Here is a 14,217-nt window from a genome sequence, read left to right on the forward strand (position 1 = left end):
CACCCCACCTGTAGCGCGGCTCCCCCGGAGCCGCCTCTGGCCCGAGCGCTCGGGGAGGCGGTCGCCGGCCGCGGAAGCGTGACCGGCCACCATAAATAAACATGCGGGAGAGGTGGTGCCAAACGCAGCCGCCGCGGCGCCCGGAGCAGCAGCCCGCGCTCGCGGGAGTCGGAGCGCTCGAGCCCCGCTCCGGCCGCCACGCGCGCGCCGGCGCCGCCAAAGCCCACCACCGGACGGCGTCCAAGCCGGCCCACTGCCGGCACCGAGCCGGCAAAAGGGGCCCCGGGCCGGAGCCGGCCGGACCCCTCGCCCCGCACGGCGGGCCCGCGCCCGGCCCCGAGCCCCCGAGCCGGCCAGCGTGCTGCTCGCTCACCGCCCGGCCCCGCCGCATGGAGCCCGCCGCGGCGCCCCGGGGCGCGGAGCCCGGCGCCGCCCGCCACGGCGAGGGCAGGAAGAAGATGGCGGCGGCCGTGGCGGCGGCGGCGGCGGCGTCGGCCTCCCACGCGCCGCTGACGCCAATGGCGCGCGCCGGCCGGCGGGCTGCGGACGGCGGCGGCGGCGGTGGCGGCGGCGGCCCGGGCTCCGGCGAGGGGCGGGGCGAGGCGGCCAGGGGGCCGGCCGGAGGCGGAGGCCGGGCGGGAGGCTGGAGGGAGGCGGCGGCGACCGTGTGTTGTGCTCGGAACATGGCGGGCGTCGGCGACGCGGCCGCGTCGGGGGAAGGTGGCGGCGGCGGCGGCGGTGGCGGTGGCGGGGACGGCCAGGAGCGGGACGGCCGCGGCGGCGAGGCGGAGCAGCCGGGCGGCAGCGGCGGCCAGGGCCCTCAGCCGGCGCCTCAGCACACGGAGACGCTGGGCTTCTACGAGAGCGACCGGCGGCGAGAGAAGCGCCGCGGCCGCGCAGGTGAGGCGGGCGGCCGGCCGGGCGGGCCGGGCGGGCCGGGCGGGCGACGCTAGGCCGCGGTTCGCGGCTCCGGCCGAGGGCGGTGGGGACGCCGGGGGACTCCAGCCCCGCGAGCCCCGCGATCGCCGCTGCCTCCGGGGTGGGGGCCCCGGGCGCGCGCCGAGGACCCGCGCGGAGCGGCCGCGGTCCCCGTGGCTGGCGCGGCCGGGCGGCCGGTGACAGCTCCGCGGGCGGCTTTCGGCGCGCGGCCCGGGGCCCACCCCGGACCCCGGTGTGCCCGGGACGGCGGCCGAGTGGGGAGGGTCCCGTCCGGTCCCCAGATGTCGTCGTCCCTCCCTCCCCCCCACGCCCCGGGGACGCCGGCAGCCCCCCGTCTCAGCGAAGCCCCAGATCAGGCGCGCGCGCGCGGTGTTAATTTTGCTCCTGCCAAGGTGACTTTTTTTTTTTAAATTTGTTCCCCACACACCCCCCCCTCCCCACGAACTTGAGCCACGGAAACCTGTTCACCTGTCCTCCTCCCGGCAGATCCTGTCACCCTAGTCCCCACGTACTGCTCTGATGACCGGGGGAGGAGGGGGGAGAGGGTTCAGTAGTTTCCCCCCCTCAAACAGGAATAGTGTCAACCCTTCTTAAAAAAAAAAAAAAATTACACCCGAACGCCTCCTAAACCGAGCCCCCAAAACTGCAGCCACACTCACCCATCCTGTTGCCACCCAAGAAAACAAGGGTCACCCCCTTGGCCCTTGCCGGGCCACGCATGGTGGCACCCCATGGTTTCTAGGATTTTGCGGTGATTAAAACGCATCTCTTGGTGGTCCTCATCCAAGTTGGATATTGTTTGCCTTCGGGGAAGAGAAAAGGAAACATTTTAAACTGTATGTTTCCCCTGAAGATGAGAGTGAGCGCCACAGTTTAAATCTTACATAATTCTAACATGTTCCACCAGCGACTCTTATTCAATTTCTAGCTGAAAGCGCTGCAGCTGAATAGAGGTGAATGACCTCTTATTTCCTGCAGTTGGCACACAAACAAATGTTTTTACACCGTCAGGCCGTCTTGCTTTGTTAAATGGCTGTTGCAATTTTAAGGTTACTTAAGACCCATAAGGCTGGTCCAGATGAGATCCTAGTTGATTTGCCCATTCTGAAAATTGGACATCGCGTGTTGGATGGGGTTGTATCTTTGAAAACTTACGAACAGACTGGTTTGGTCTTTTTTTAGATCACCACTTAAAAATTTTCAGCCTTTATTTGGTTTCGTGGCCGGTTAAACACTTGCTTGCAAGAGTATTTACTTTCTGAACTGGCATGATCTAAGTAAGACAGAACATTACATCTCTCGGCTGCCTGTTTACTTAGTACTGACTACTGAAAACACTTTGGCTGCAAATAGAAGGAGATGTGGCCACATTTCAGTATACTTTCTTTAAATACTTCTGAGTTTGAGTAAAGTCGGTAATCTAGAAGACGTTCTGTTGTGTCTTGGAGAAAACAAGTTATCAGGAGCCTTTAGTGCGCATATACCTTGGGCTATTGGAATTATGCCTAATTCTCCTCCTGACTGTCCTGAGGATGGAATTGGAAATGGGGGTGGGTCTGGATACCTGGTCTTGCAAAGGCTTCACCACACCACACACTCACTGACTCACTGAGCACGGCGTACTTAGCTCTTTACTAGGGAGACACTCCAGCTTTGTCCTTGGGATGGTATTCCCCAAACTTCTATCAGGTCCATACCCCCCCCAATTTTATAATTAGTATCAGATAATTGTATGAATAGATTTTATTTTGACATGTCCATATATGCACGGAATATATCTTCATCAAACTCACCCCTTCCATCATCCTCCCTCATTTCCTTTCCCCAAACAGTCTCAACAGACATTTTTTCATTTTTGTACATGTACATGAAGCATTTCAACCATATTCAACGTTCTCCACATTCTCCATTCTCTCTCCCCACTCCTAGACAGGACATGTAGTTTTCACCAAGATCCTTCAAACATGCATACACTGTACTTTAATCAGATTGACCCCCTTTGCCAGTTTTATCAGGTTTGTATGAGGATTGATGTTAGTGAGGTCTCACCTAGGGACCAGGACCTAGGCGAACATCCCAGGAACATTCCAGCCACTGTGTGGGCCACCTTCTGTCCCCTGGTGTCTGCTCTAAGCACTCGCCTGTGCTAGTGCCCACCATAACCAATGCTGCACTGGGCAGGGGTTGTAGCTTTACTTTCTCTGCTCCTGATTCTCCAGCCCTGCTCTCTCCAGTGCTCAGTAATCTTTCTCCCTCTCCTTTCCAGAATTTAGAAGCTGGTCTCTGGGCCAGAGGCCCTTTGAGGGATACCATCTAGTGTCAAAGGAAATAAAAGCATGTCTCCCAGAGTCCAGCTAGACTTCCAAGGCTAGGTGCGTCCACTGAAGGTGTTGACTTGGCCATTCTTTATAATAGCTCCTTTTGGCTCACCCTGTCATACCCTTCTGCAAGTTACATCAGCCTTTGTCTTTCCATTTTGAAAGTCATAATCTTAGTGTCTTGCTGACTAACTATCACTTAGTTCCAAAGTCCTCTTTATCATTTCTCCCAAAGAATTCAGTACTCTTTTTATAAAACTGCTCTTGGTCAGTAGAACAGCCTATGATTCCCTAAATACATATACAGTTTGGATGCTTATCCATACTCTTTCTATCTCAGTAAGTCAAAATAAAGTATAATATCTAAGGTTCATCTTCTTCTTGCTGTTGTATTCTTTTATTGATTTGTTTTTAGAAATATATATTCAGATATTAGTTTGGATATACAGCTATGTACCATATGTGTTTACATCAAGTACAAACTTTCCTTTTATTTCTTTTCAAATTCTTCTATCACCTAATTTTCAGAATGCCCTCTTTTAAACTTACATATTGTCTGGCAGCAGACTAAAACTTGTTGCAGAGACTGGTATATTAACACAGTTAGAGATGGTACCACAGTCTCATTCCCATCTGTATATAATTACTGACCTGGAACTCTGGGAATAATGGTTAACAGGAACTACAAGTATTCCTATGCTGTCTTTTCTCCTATTCTTAAAAGAACATTCCAAATTTCTGTTGCCCTTTTAGCTATAAAGCCATATAAGTACTGCATATCATTATGGTTTTGTGTTGTTCCACATGTGAGCCTTCAAGGTTCAAGGTAGGGATTCTCTGCCCAGCAAGTCAACTTTGGACTAAGAATTAGGCAATGTGTGTTCTTGGCTCAGTTTAATTGTTGAATTATTGCATAGACTGAGCTTGCTTATTAGACTACTTGCCTAATCCACTTGGCTGTTTCATAATGCTCCTACTATATAGCATCTAAACTAAGTTGGCCAAATTACCATGCAGAATTAACAGAAGGCCCCAGGTAAGATAGGTGTGACACCTGCTTCCAGTGACTGTGAAAATCTCTGTATGCGAGGTGAGTGCAGAAATACACATGCAGAGAGTATTGTAAAATAAAAAAGCCTGAAGCGAGGTGCAGGTGAACAGTGTTGTTTCTGATAGTAATTATTCCATGGGCCTAGTTCTCCCTTTTGAATGGTGACTCTTGACCCCTGGAGCCCAAGTTATTGATCATTTGTTTGCCTGCCCTCAGCTTTACCCAGGTTGGTTTATCTCCATAGAAGATCTCTCCAAAAGACCCAAACCCAGAAAAGACACCTGATCTCTTTAGTAGTTTCCACAAACAATAGAGATTTTTTTTTTTAACTTTCCCTATCCTTTGTTGGTGGTGGGTTTTGTAGTCGCCAGCGGTGATGGTGTTTTGTTGTGCGGTTTGAATTCTAGGCCTTTCCTCTGCTAGGCAGTTGCACTCCGCCTTCAGCACCTTTTTCTGCAGTGGTTATTTGGAGTTGGCTGATTACATGCTGGAGCTGGCCTGCCCGCGACCCTCCTGCCTGTACTTCCAGCCGCTGGCTGATTTTGGAGTCTGAGAACTTCTTTTTGCCCAGGCTGGCCTTAAACTGTAATCCCTGGCTCTCTGCCTCCCTAGACCTTGGATTAGGCGCTTGAGCCACTGCATCTGGTTGCTGTTAAGTCCTATTAATTGTGTAATTAAAGTTATACATCCTTAAATTATTTCCACTTATTCAAGTGTTCACCTTCTCTGTATAATAGGATATATTGTATATAGTTATGCCCGTGGCACCACAATTATCCTGATAGATGATGAAAAGCTGCTGATTTTGAAACTATACTCGAGAATCCATTCCCTTCTTCTCTACAAGGGAAAATGAGAATAATTTGAAAACTGACTGGGCAAGTACTTGGAGTGACCACAACCCTGAAATCAGATAAAGTAAAGTAAGCTACTTATGATAAGATATTGCTCTGCTTTAAAATTCTCACTTGCTTAATTAGTTCATGTAAACTAAACAAAAATTGTTTCTATTTTTGATCAGTTTATTATCTTGGCCTTTTAAGAGTGTTTAATTTTAAATTAGTTTACTAAGTTATAGTTAAACCCAAAATTCAGCCCTTGACACTCATTCCTGCTCCACTTTGGGGAATGCTTACAGGAAAGAGAGAAGCCTCCCAAAAGTCGCATTACCTATGAGATTGCTGATATTCTGTTTCCCACTTTCGGTCATTTCCTCAGTAATCTGTAAACCTGTGAAGAGTCAACTTTATTTTTATGTGACCTTTCTATCTCTAAATTCATGAAGTCTACCTGTTCTTTACATTTCTAAATGACAGTATAAACTTCTTTTGAAAGGCTTAAAAACTTAAATCTGAGATCAGCATGGTGTACCAGATTTGTAAGCCAGCACCGTGAAACCAAGGATAGTGAGATCTAGGCCAGCTTGGGCGGCGTAGCAAGACCTTGTCTCAAAAATAAATAAACAAACAAATAGACCTGACTACGTGGTGTAAAATAGTCACCTTAGAAGGAGAAACTTGCCATTCATTCCTAGAAAAACAGACCCAGTAGTTGGCATTACACAGGTTATATCTCTGTATTTGTGCAGTAAACTTATATTTAATATTATATTGTAAGTCTGATAAAAATTTATAAAGGCTTTCAGTTATTTAAGATTGAAGAGTTTCATTTTCAAACTGTGTATGTGCGTGCATGTACATACGTGCTTGTGTGCTGGTCCTGAACTTGAACTCAGAGCCTGGGTGCTGTCTCTAAGCATTTTGCTCAAGGTTAGTGCTCTACCACTTACTTAGAAAGGCCGTTCTTCACCTTGGGTGCCATTCTACAAGAATTATTCTAGCTAAGTGCATTTCATTGTTTTTTTCCTTTCTCAGTTGGTATTTCAAAGGAATTACTCTCATTTATTAGGCCAAACATCTCCCTTTCCATTGTAAGAGCAAAGTCTATTTATTTCAGGATAACATAATCAAATATTTATTTTCTAAACATTGATTTAACTTTTTTAAATGTCAAGCAGTTTTACTTTATCCAGATCATATGAAGAAATGACGTACAGAAAAAGTCTTTTTAAAATAGAGATATTATGCGATGAACAACTAAGATTCACCAATTGTGAATATTTAGTATAAGGAAAATAATATCGACCATAAGTTCAAATCAATTCCTCAGGCATGTTTTAATCAATATTTATCTCCTGCCATAGACTATCTCTGCAGTCTAGTGTGCTAAACTGAGAAAAAAATCATGTAAATTGCTTTCTCCTCTGCCCTAAAATAACAACTATTATGTTTAGTTATTGTCTGAGACAGCTTGCTTCAGAAATTAGATCCTAGGACAAAAACAAAGTAATAATTAAAAGTAATGAGTAATCACAGATATATTTATATGTTTGGTAATAGCCTAAATATATCTCTCTTAAAATAGCATTGCATGTTAAAAAAGTAAACTGGGAAGTAATGCTGGTTAACCGTTAAGAAAATATAGCTGGGTGCTGGTGGATCAACCATTGTAATTCTAGCTACTCAGGAGGCTGAAATCTAAGGACTGCCATTTAAAGCCAGCCTGGGCAGGAAAGTCCATGAGACTTTTTTTTGCGGGGGGTGGTGGGTAGGAGAGGGGGTTGGTCATGGAGCTTGAACTCTGGGCCTGGGCACTGTCCCTGAGCTCTTCAACTCAAGACTAGTGCTCTACCACTTGAGCCACAGTACCACTTCTAGTTTTCTGGTGGTTAATTGGACATAAGAGTCTCATGGACTTTCCTGCCCAGGCTGGCTTTGAACCAGGATCCTCAGATCTCAGCCTCCTGAGTAGCTAGGATTACAGGTGTGAGCCACTAGCGCCCGGCCATGAGCCTCTTATCTCCACACAAAAAAAAACAAACCAAAAAAAACGAAGTGGTGCTGTGGCAAGTGGAAAAGCACCAGCCTTGAGCAAAAAAGCTAAGGGACAATACTCAGTCCCTGAATTCAAGTCCTAGTACTAGCACAAGTATAAATAACTAATAAATCATTCTCTGCAAATGGTTGTTAGGTAGACTGGTGATAATTATGATATACATGAAACAGTGTGCTAGGCTTTTTCAGAGTTTGGGTTTCAGTCCCATTTGCCCCTTAACTTTTCAGTGTGTAAGGACAAGTATTCTCCATCCTCAACTTCCTCCTTTGGAAAACATGAATGCTGTCATCTATCCTCTATGTTTTCTGCGAATTGCATGGAAGTAAGGCCTTTTTAAACTGTCTCTAGCCTAACCTTTTAAGCAGTGCCACCTTTCCAAAAGCGAGAAGAGAAAGAGGTGAGATAAATCTTTCAGAATATTTAACCCCAATAAAGTGTGTGTGTGTGTGTGTGTGTGTGTGTGTGTGTGTGTGTTTTGGTTAGCATGCTGCAACTGTATCTTGAAACCATTCTCCCACCCATCAGCATGGCACTAACTGTGTGCAGGCTACCTTTACTTTGAGCATGGCACAGTGCCCGGTGTTCCAAGGGTGTGCACTGAGGAGCCAGTGCAGCTTGGTAGCCCTAAGCCCAGGTGGTAAGCAAGCAGAATGGGAGGAGTGAGTCCTAATTTTCCAAATGCGCTTGGAAGTGAGAGGCAACATCAGTGGTTAAAAAAAAAAAAAGCAACAAGCCACCACCCTGGCAACAGACTGCTTGGCTTTGAATTCTAAATCTACTGGTGGCTTTTGTGGAGACTGCCTTAGGTTCTCGGTGCCCTTGTTTCTTCATCCACACCTATAGAGCAGGTGTACTCCATGTGCTGTTTATTGTCTGGTGTTTTAACATGCTCCAGTGTAGGAAGTAAATTAGTGTTTATAACTGGAACTGTTTTTATTTCCCGCAGTAGAATCCTAACAATATTTATTGGTTGTTTTTGTTTGTGTGGTGATTTTTGTTGTTTGGTCTTTTGGTGCAGCTGGAGCCTTGTACTTGTTGGCCAGATGCTCCATCACTTGACCCACACCCCTAGTTTTGTTTTATATTTATAAGACAGTTGAAAGACTTACTTCCTCATACTGTATGAAAACTTGTTTACAGAAAACTACTTACTTCTGTGGTATAGTTAGCTAAATATACTTGTATTACTTTGGAATTACAGAACCAGGATTTAAAAAATAGCATCATAAACTTTAGGTAATAACCAAAACAAAATGGTTAATACTAAACATGTGAAATTAAGTAGTTAAGACTTTGTGACATATTCTTTCCTCTTTCAGTTTTTAAAAGTGTTACTATACAGGTGACGTACAGAGGAGTTACAGTCACATAAGTCATTTAATAACTACATTTCTTCTTGGACAGTGTCACACCTTCCTTCACTCTCCCAGTTTTTCCCTCCTGTCCCCAACCACAAGTCATACAGTTCATTTTCAACATAGCATCTACTGAGTACCATGTGATTCTTAGGCTTTCATACTAATACTGCCATTCTTTCATTGGTCTCTGTGGAAGGCAAGCTGGAAACTGAGCTTATGGAACTGTTGTAAAACTTGCTTTTCTTTGCTATATAATCAAACTGACTGAGGCCAACTGGCCAGGGTTATGGGCCTAAAGGTGCTGGTACAGAGAGCCACTCACTACTAATCCTGTGCTCTTCTTGTGGACGTAACAAATCTCCCCAGTGGAATGTAGTTTTCCTAGTAAATAGAGCTAGATAGGCCTTTTTATTTAGTTTTCTTGTTTAAATGTAAATCTCTTGAGTGGACTTGTTTTATGTTTCTGCGATGCCATACTCATGGTCTGCCAAGCTTCCAACCTTGCCTTTAGTGTGAGCAGGGGGACTCCTCCCTTCCCCTACCCAGAACCTTACTAGCTGTGACCACCCATAGCACCTCTTCCCTCAGGGCTTGAAGTGAGGCACCTGTGGAGTTGCCCTTCTCAATCACTTTGGACTGAATAGAGCTTGGTGTCTGTGCTGTGCTGCGCTGCCTCGAGTGAGTCATCTGAAGCTTTCGCCCTTCTCCACTGACTCCCCCGGTCTCCATCACAGATTCTATACTGTAATAGAGAATTCTGTCTCTCTTCTTTTGCCACGTCTGATTTCATTCTCTATTTCAACCTACAGCATTGTTATTTATTAAGCAGGTTCGCTGATGTTGAACATTTTGACTAATTCTACTTTCTGTAGTCAGATCCGCTTTAAATAGAATCCACATTAAAGAAAAATGGGTGGAAAATGCCAGAAATTATAATGCCAAAAGGCACAAAGCACCTACATTTAGCCCACATTAACTTGTCATCACTTTCCTCCATTCTCCTAAGATCAGTTTGCTGTTTGCTGCTTACTTTCCAAGGAGTTTGACTACCACATCTTACATCTTTTCAACTCTTCCCCTTTTCCATTTTGTCTTTAGCTTTTCACTTTCTGGCTCTGGTTCTTTCCTGCCATGCTTTTCTCCATGTGTGACTTCTTTTGTTCTTTGCTGTATATGTTTTAGCGTGTATCTGTTGTGCCCTATTACATGCTGGCCCCAATGATGCAGGAGTGAATGGTATAACCAGACAGGAGAAAGACAATAACTTTCAGAGAAGCAAAAATAGGTGCAGCTGTGGTGGCAGCCAAGAGGGGAAGGGATGGATGCTATCTAGACAACTTAAGAGAAGTCTTCACAGAGAAGGTAATGTCTCCTTACTCATCCCCACAGAACCAGAAGGGAATGCCTCGACTGAGGAACGTTGTGAGCTGGCTGAAGTGTTTGGGAGACCTGAAGTAGTGTAACCAGAGATACAGGGAGGCGGATGTGAGGCATGACAGAGAAGATGGCCCCGGCTCAGTTGTGAGGGTCCTGGTAGCTCCAGCACTGAGGAGCTAGGACAGGATCCGGAAGATGATGAAGAATCCCTGCAGCTCTGCAGGCTTCAGCAGCACAGCACCAACCTTGCTGCCATTTCAAGTTGGGACTAGAAGAAAAGTGCCCAGGGTGCTGGGAATGTGGCTTAGTGGTAGCTTGCTCATCTGCCCTAGGTTCGATTCCTCAGTACCACATAAACAGAAAAGGCCAGAAGTGGCGCTGTGGCTCAAGTGGTAGATTGCTAGCCTGGAGCAAAAAAAAGCCAGGGACAGTGATCAGGCCCTGAGTTCAAGCCCCAAGACTGCCCCACCCTCCCACCCCCAAAAAAAATAAAGGAAAAGTGCACAGACAGGAAGCATTTGTAGTCATCTGCAGGGAGATAATGAGGATCAAATTCAGGTGGAATACTGGAGGAAGAAGAAGAAACAGTTAACATCTCGAAGAAACAATAGGGCTTGGTGGAAAAAGTGGGGTGGCCATCGAAATTGATACTCGCTTCTAGCAAAGCAACTATACAGTGGTGCTCGTGCTGCCCTGACTCCAGGTCAGGGCTCCGGGAGGGATGCAGAGTTGGCAGAGAAGATTGGGGTTCGACTTTGTAGGTGGTAATCTGTCTGTAGGATGGCCAAGTAGAGTTACCCAGGAGGCATAGCATTTAGGACTTCGAAGCTAAATGTGGTTGGTACCTTAGGATTTAGGTAAGGATTTTAACTTCACAGTGTTGCAGACAGTAACCTGGTAGCCGGGGACAGATCTGGGAACATGGACATTCAAGGATGGCTGATGGTTTACTGTAGTTAGCATTTTAGTGGGAGGTAGTTAGTGAATTCAGCCTCAGAATAGCAAACACTTTAAGAGTCTGATGGAAGAGGAAGAGCAGGTCAGAAACGTCAGCCTCTGGCAGAGGTGTCCCCTGAGAGGAAGGAATGGTTTGGGGTTGTTAGGAAGGGACTAGGGAGTCTGCAGGTCAAAGGGCTGTTGTTCAGAGGTGACAGAGAAATAACCTCTACTCAAGATTCACCAGGGTCAGTAAAATCATGTGTAGAATCTTTTGCTTTTCAGTATTTACATGAAAAATTCACACACACACTCTCTCTCTCTCTCTCTCTCTCTCTCTCTCTCTCTCTCTCTCTCTCTCTCTCTCTCTCTCTCTCTCTCTCTCTCTCTCTCTCTCTCTGTTCAGAATGTGCTTTTCTTCCTGGTTGGAAAACTGACTGAACCAAGTATAACTGTTAGTCTTTCACTGGTCTTAGCTTTTCTTCTTTGTACCTCATGAGGCTTCTTTCTCTTTCTTTTGTTCTGGTTTTAGAAAGTTCATAACCAAAAATGTTATTCTGATGGATTAGGTTCCACTAAAGCTTTTAGCATCTGTTGGTGTTAGCAGTAGCATTTATGTCTTGTGTCCATTTAATCTGTCTAACTTCATCTATGTGTTGAATAGAGAAAGCTAGACACCTGTAGGACACGCAGTGTCCTACCTGCCCTGTGCCAGGTTGGCTTGGGTGTGAGTCTGCCTTCCACTTTCTCTGTTCTACCCCAGAGATCTCTCACACATCACCTCCTCTCCAGGGTGTCATTGATGTAGTATTTAGAGAAGAGTGTGTGCGTTAATGGAGAACGCAAGCCACGTGGTGACATGCATGAGCAGAGCTAGGGGTGTTGGAGGAAGCAAGCTGTCTGAGATTCATTGTGCAGACCACAGCTAAGGCTCTTTGAGTCCCCCTGAGGGCTTTTCCAGGGTGGTTTTGACTGGAAGAGCTTTTTCCCAGAATTCCTCTCACCCTTGGAGGCTCCAGCTCCTTGAGTCGATCCTTGTACCTGGAGTCACCCTTCCCTCTGTGTCAGTGTCTGAAGGCCACTTCAGAGCAAAGAGGAACCCCATGTCTTAGAAGAGGGTTTGGCCTGCAGAGTACACATGAGAGGGTGGACGTGAGGTGATGGGTGTGAAGAGGTTGCCCAATGATAAGCACTCGGGAAAGAGCTGGCATCAGGCACCCATCCACACCTCAACTCCTCTTCAAGTCTCCTGCTGAAGCTGCGGGAAGAGCATCTAGCCTGCTTTGGCCATACTTTCCTCATTTAACATGCCGTGACCAGCGCTAACTTTGCTTTGGCAGATCAAAGCGAGGTTACAGATCTGACTGAAGTTGTGTGCTGTGTAGCTGGTGTGGTTGTCGTTCCATTGGGGGGGCCTCCCTTCAGGGTGAGGCTGCACAGGTGGGCTCCATAGATGGGCCTCTACCCGGACTCTGAGGCTGATGGGAGGCCCTTCCCTGTCGTCTGTTTGGGACCTCAGGCAGGGGGTGGGGGCTGCCCTTTGACTACTGTCTTCCTGACAGTTTTGATAGCTCCTCTTTCTTTCTCTTGTTTCTCCATCCTCCAGGTCCTATATCACCATTCTTTCCATATTCCTATAGTGGTCCAATTTATACCATAAGGAACAGTAGTTTTACCAACATTTGCTGGCCGTTTGTGTGTAGTCCACTTCTAGGCACAGAATTATAGATTGTGTTGTTCTTTTGTTTTATGTATGTGTTGCCTGTGGCTCTAGCTAGCCTGTAAGTTCATTGATAAATACTGTTCTTTTTGTTTAGTGTCATTTTCTTTCTCCCATAGAACTTTCATTATTGAGGTTCCTCAGTGCTGAACTAACGAGAGGGTACTTCCTGGAACACAATGAGGCCAAGTACACAGAACGAAGAGAAAGAGTATACACTTGCATGCGAATACCAAGAGAACTGGAAAAGGTACTATTTTTTTTATTCATTTCCAGACATCATTTTGAAAGTTATATTAAGGTGTTAATTATGAAGGAAAAATATGAACAGCTACAGTTGAGTTTTTAAAATAATTGGAAATAATGTGATAAGTGACTTAATATGTTGGGGAAATAGGAGTTCCCTTCTAGGAAGAGGCTTCACAAAGTTCAATGTTGCCAACTGCCAGTTGGTCATATCTATACTAGTTCCTCCAGAGGTGGAGGTTGAGATGGTTTGAGGTCAGCCAGGCAAGACCCTATCTCAACCCACAAAAAGCTGGGCTGGAGGTACACACCCGTCATCTCTCTACATGGGAAGTGTAAATAGAAGGATCATGGTCTGGGCTGGCCTGGGCAAAAAGCAAAACTCCATTTAAAAAGATAAATAAAGGGGCTGGGGATATGGCCTAGTGGCAAGAGTGCTTGCCTCCTATACATGAAGCCTTGGGTTCTATTCCCCAGCACCACATATACAGAAAACGGCCAGAAGTGGCGCTGTGGCTCAAGTGGCAGAGTGCTAGCCTTGAGCAAAAAGAAGCCAGGGACAGTGCTCAGGCCCTGAGTCCAAGCCCAGGCCTGCAAAATAAATAAATAAAGAAAGAAAGCAAGCATAAAGGGCTGTGGGTGTGGCTAACAGTGTGAGAGTGCCTACCTGGCAAGCATAAAGCACTTATTCCAACCCCAGCACCCCGCCCCCGCCCCCCCAAAAGCTAAATTCTTATATGTACAATGGCAGTACTAAATTTTATTCTAATCTTAGATTTGCTTCTAATTAAACTTACTGTGTGGTCCAAATAATTCTTCCCTCAGAATTAATGTTCACTTCTATAGTTTTATAGTTTCCTTCAGTTTTGTCTTACTGGAATCAAAGTATTTTTTGGCTCATCCTCATGAGTTACTTTATTTTAGCCCTTTTTAACAGTTTAGTTTCTCGGAGGCTCACATATTGAAGAACATCCACAGTCTCTTCAAAGAAAAAGAATCCTCATAGTGTAAGCACAGTAACTGCCCTCAACCTTCCTGTGTGTCTTGGCCTCCTGTCTGTCTCAGTCCCTCAAGGTCAGTTGAAAGACAGGAAAGCTTTTTTTCCCTCTCTGTGCTGCTAGAATTGATGACAGTGATCCAAAAATTTCCTTGCTAGAAGAAAAGATATATAAGAAGTAAAAGATAGAAGAAACATGTTTTCATACATTTATAGTAAAATAAAGTTTGTAATAGTCGTTTTCTTAGACTATGCTTCCTGTCTAAGATGGCTTCCTTTGTCAAGGCGCAGGAATAATGAGAGTGTAGTGGACAGGGGAAGCAGGGATACAGCCACTCTGGCCAAAGTTCTTTTCTTTCTGCTTAGCAGCCTTTTTCTGC

The 14,217-nt window shown here is 46.1% G+C and overlaps 1 protein-coding gene across 1 annotated transcript in view; it reads left to right on the forward strand.

The window, feature by feature from the left end:
* Positions 1 to 666: 666 nt before the first annotated feature.
* Positions 667 to 14,217, forward strand: part of Tapt1 (transmembrane anterior posterior transformation 1) — a 50,762-nt gene continuing 37,211 nt past the window's right edge. Inside the window, exons 1-2 of the mRNA XM_048363952.1 lie at positions 667 to 900; positions 12,714 to 12,844. Of these exons, the coding sequence (XP_048219909.1) occupies positions 684 to 900; positions 12,714 to 12,844 (348 nt within the window). The 5' untranslated portion in view covers positions 667 to 683. The remainder of the gene's footprint in view (positions 901 to 12,713; positions 12,845 to 14,217) is intronic.

The sequence above is a fragment of the Perognathus longimembris genome, chromosome 16, assembly GCF_023159225.1.
Source record: "Perognathus longimembris pacificus isolate PPM17 chromosome 16, ASM2315922v1, whole genome shotgun sequence".
Lineage (NCBI taxonomy): Eukaryota > Metazoa > Chordata > Mammalia > Rodentia > Heteromyidae > Perognathus > Perognathus longimembris.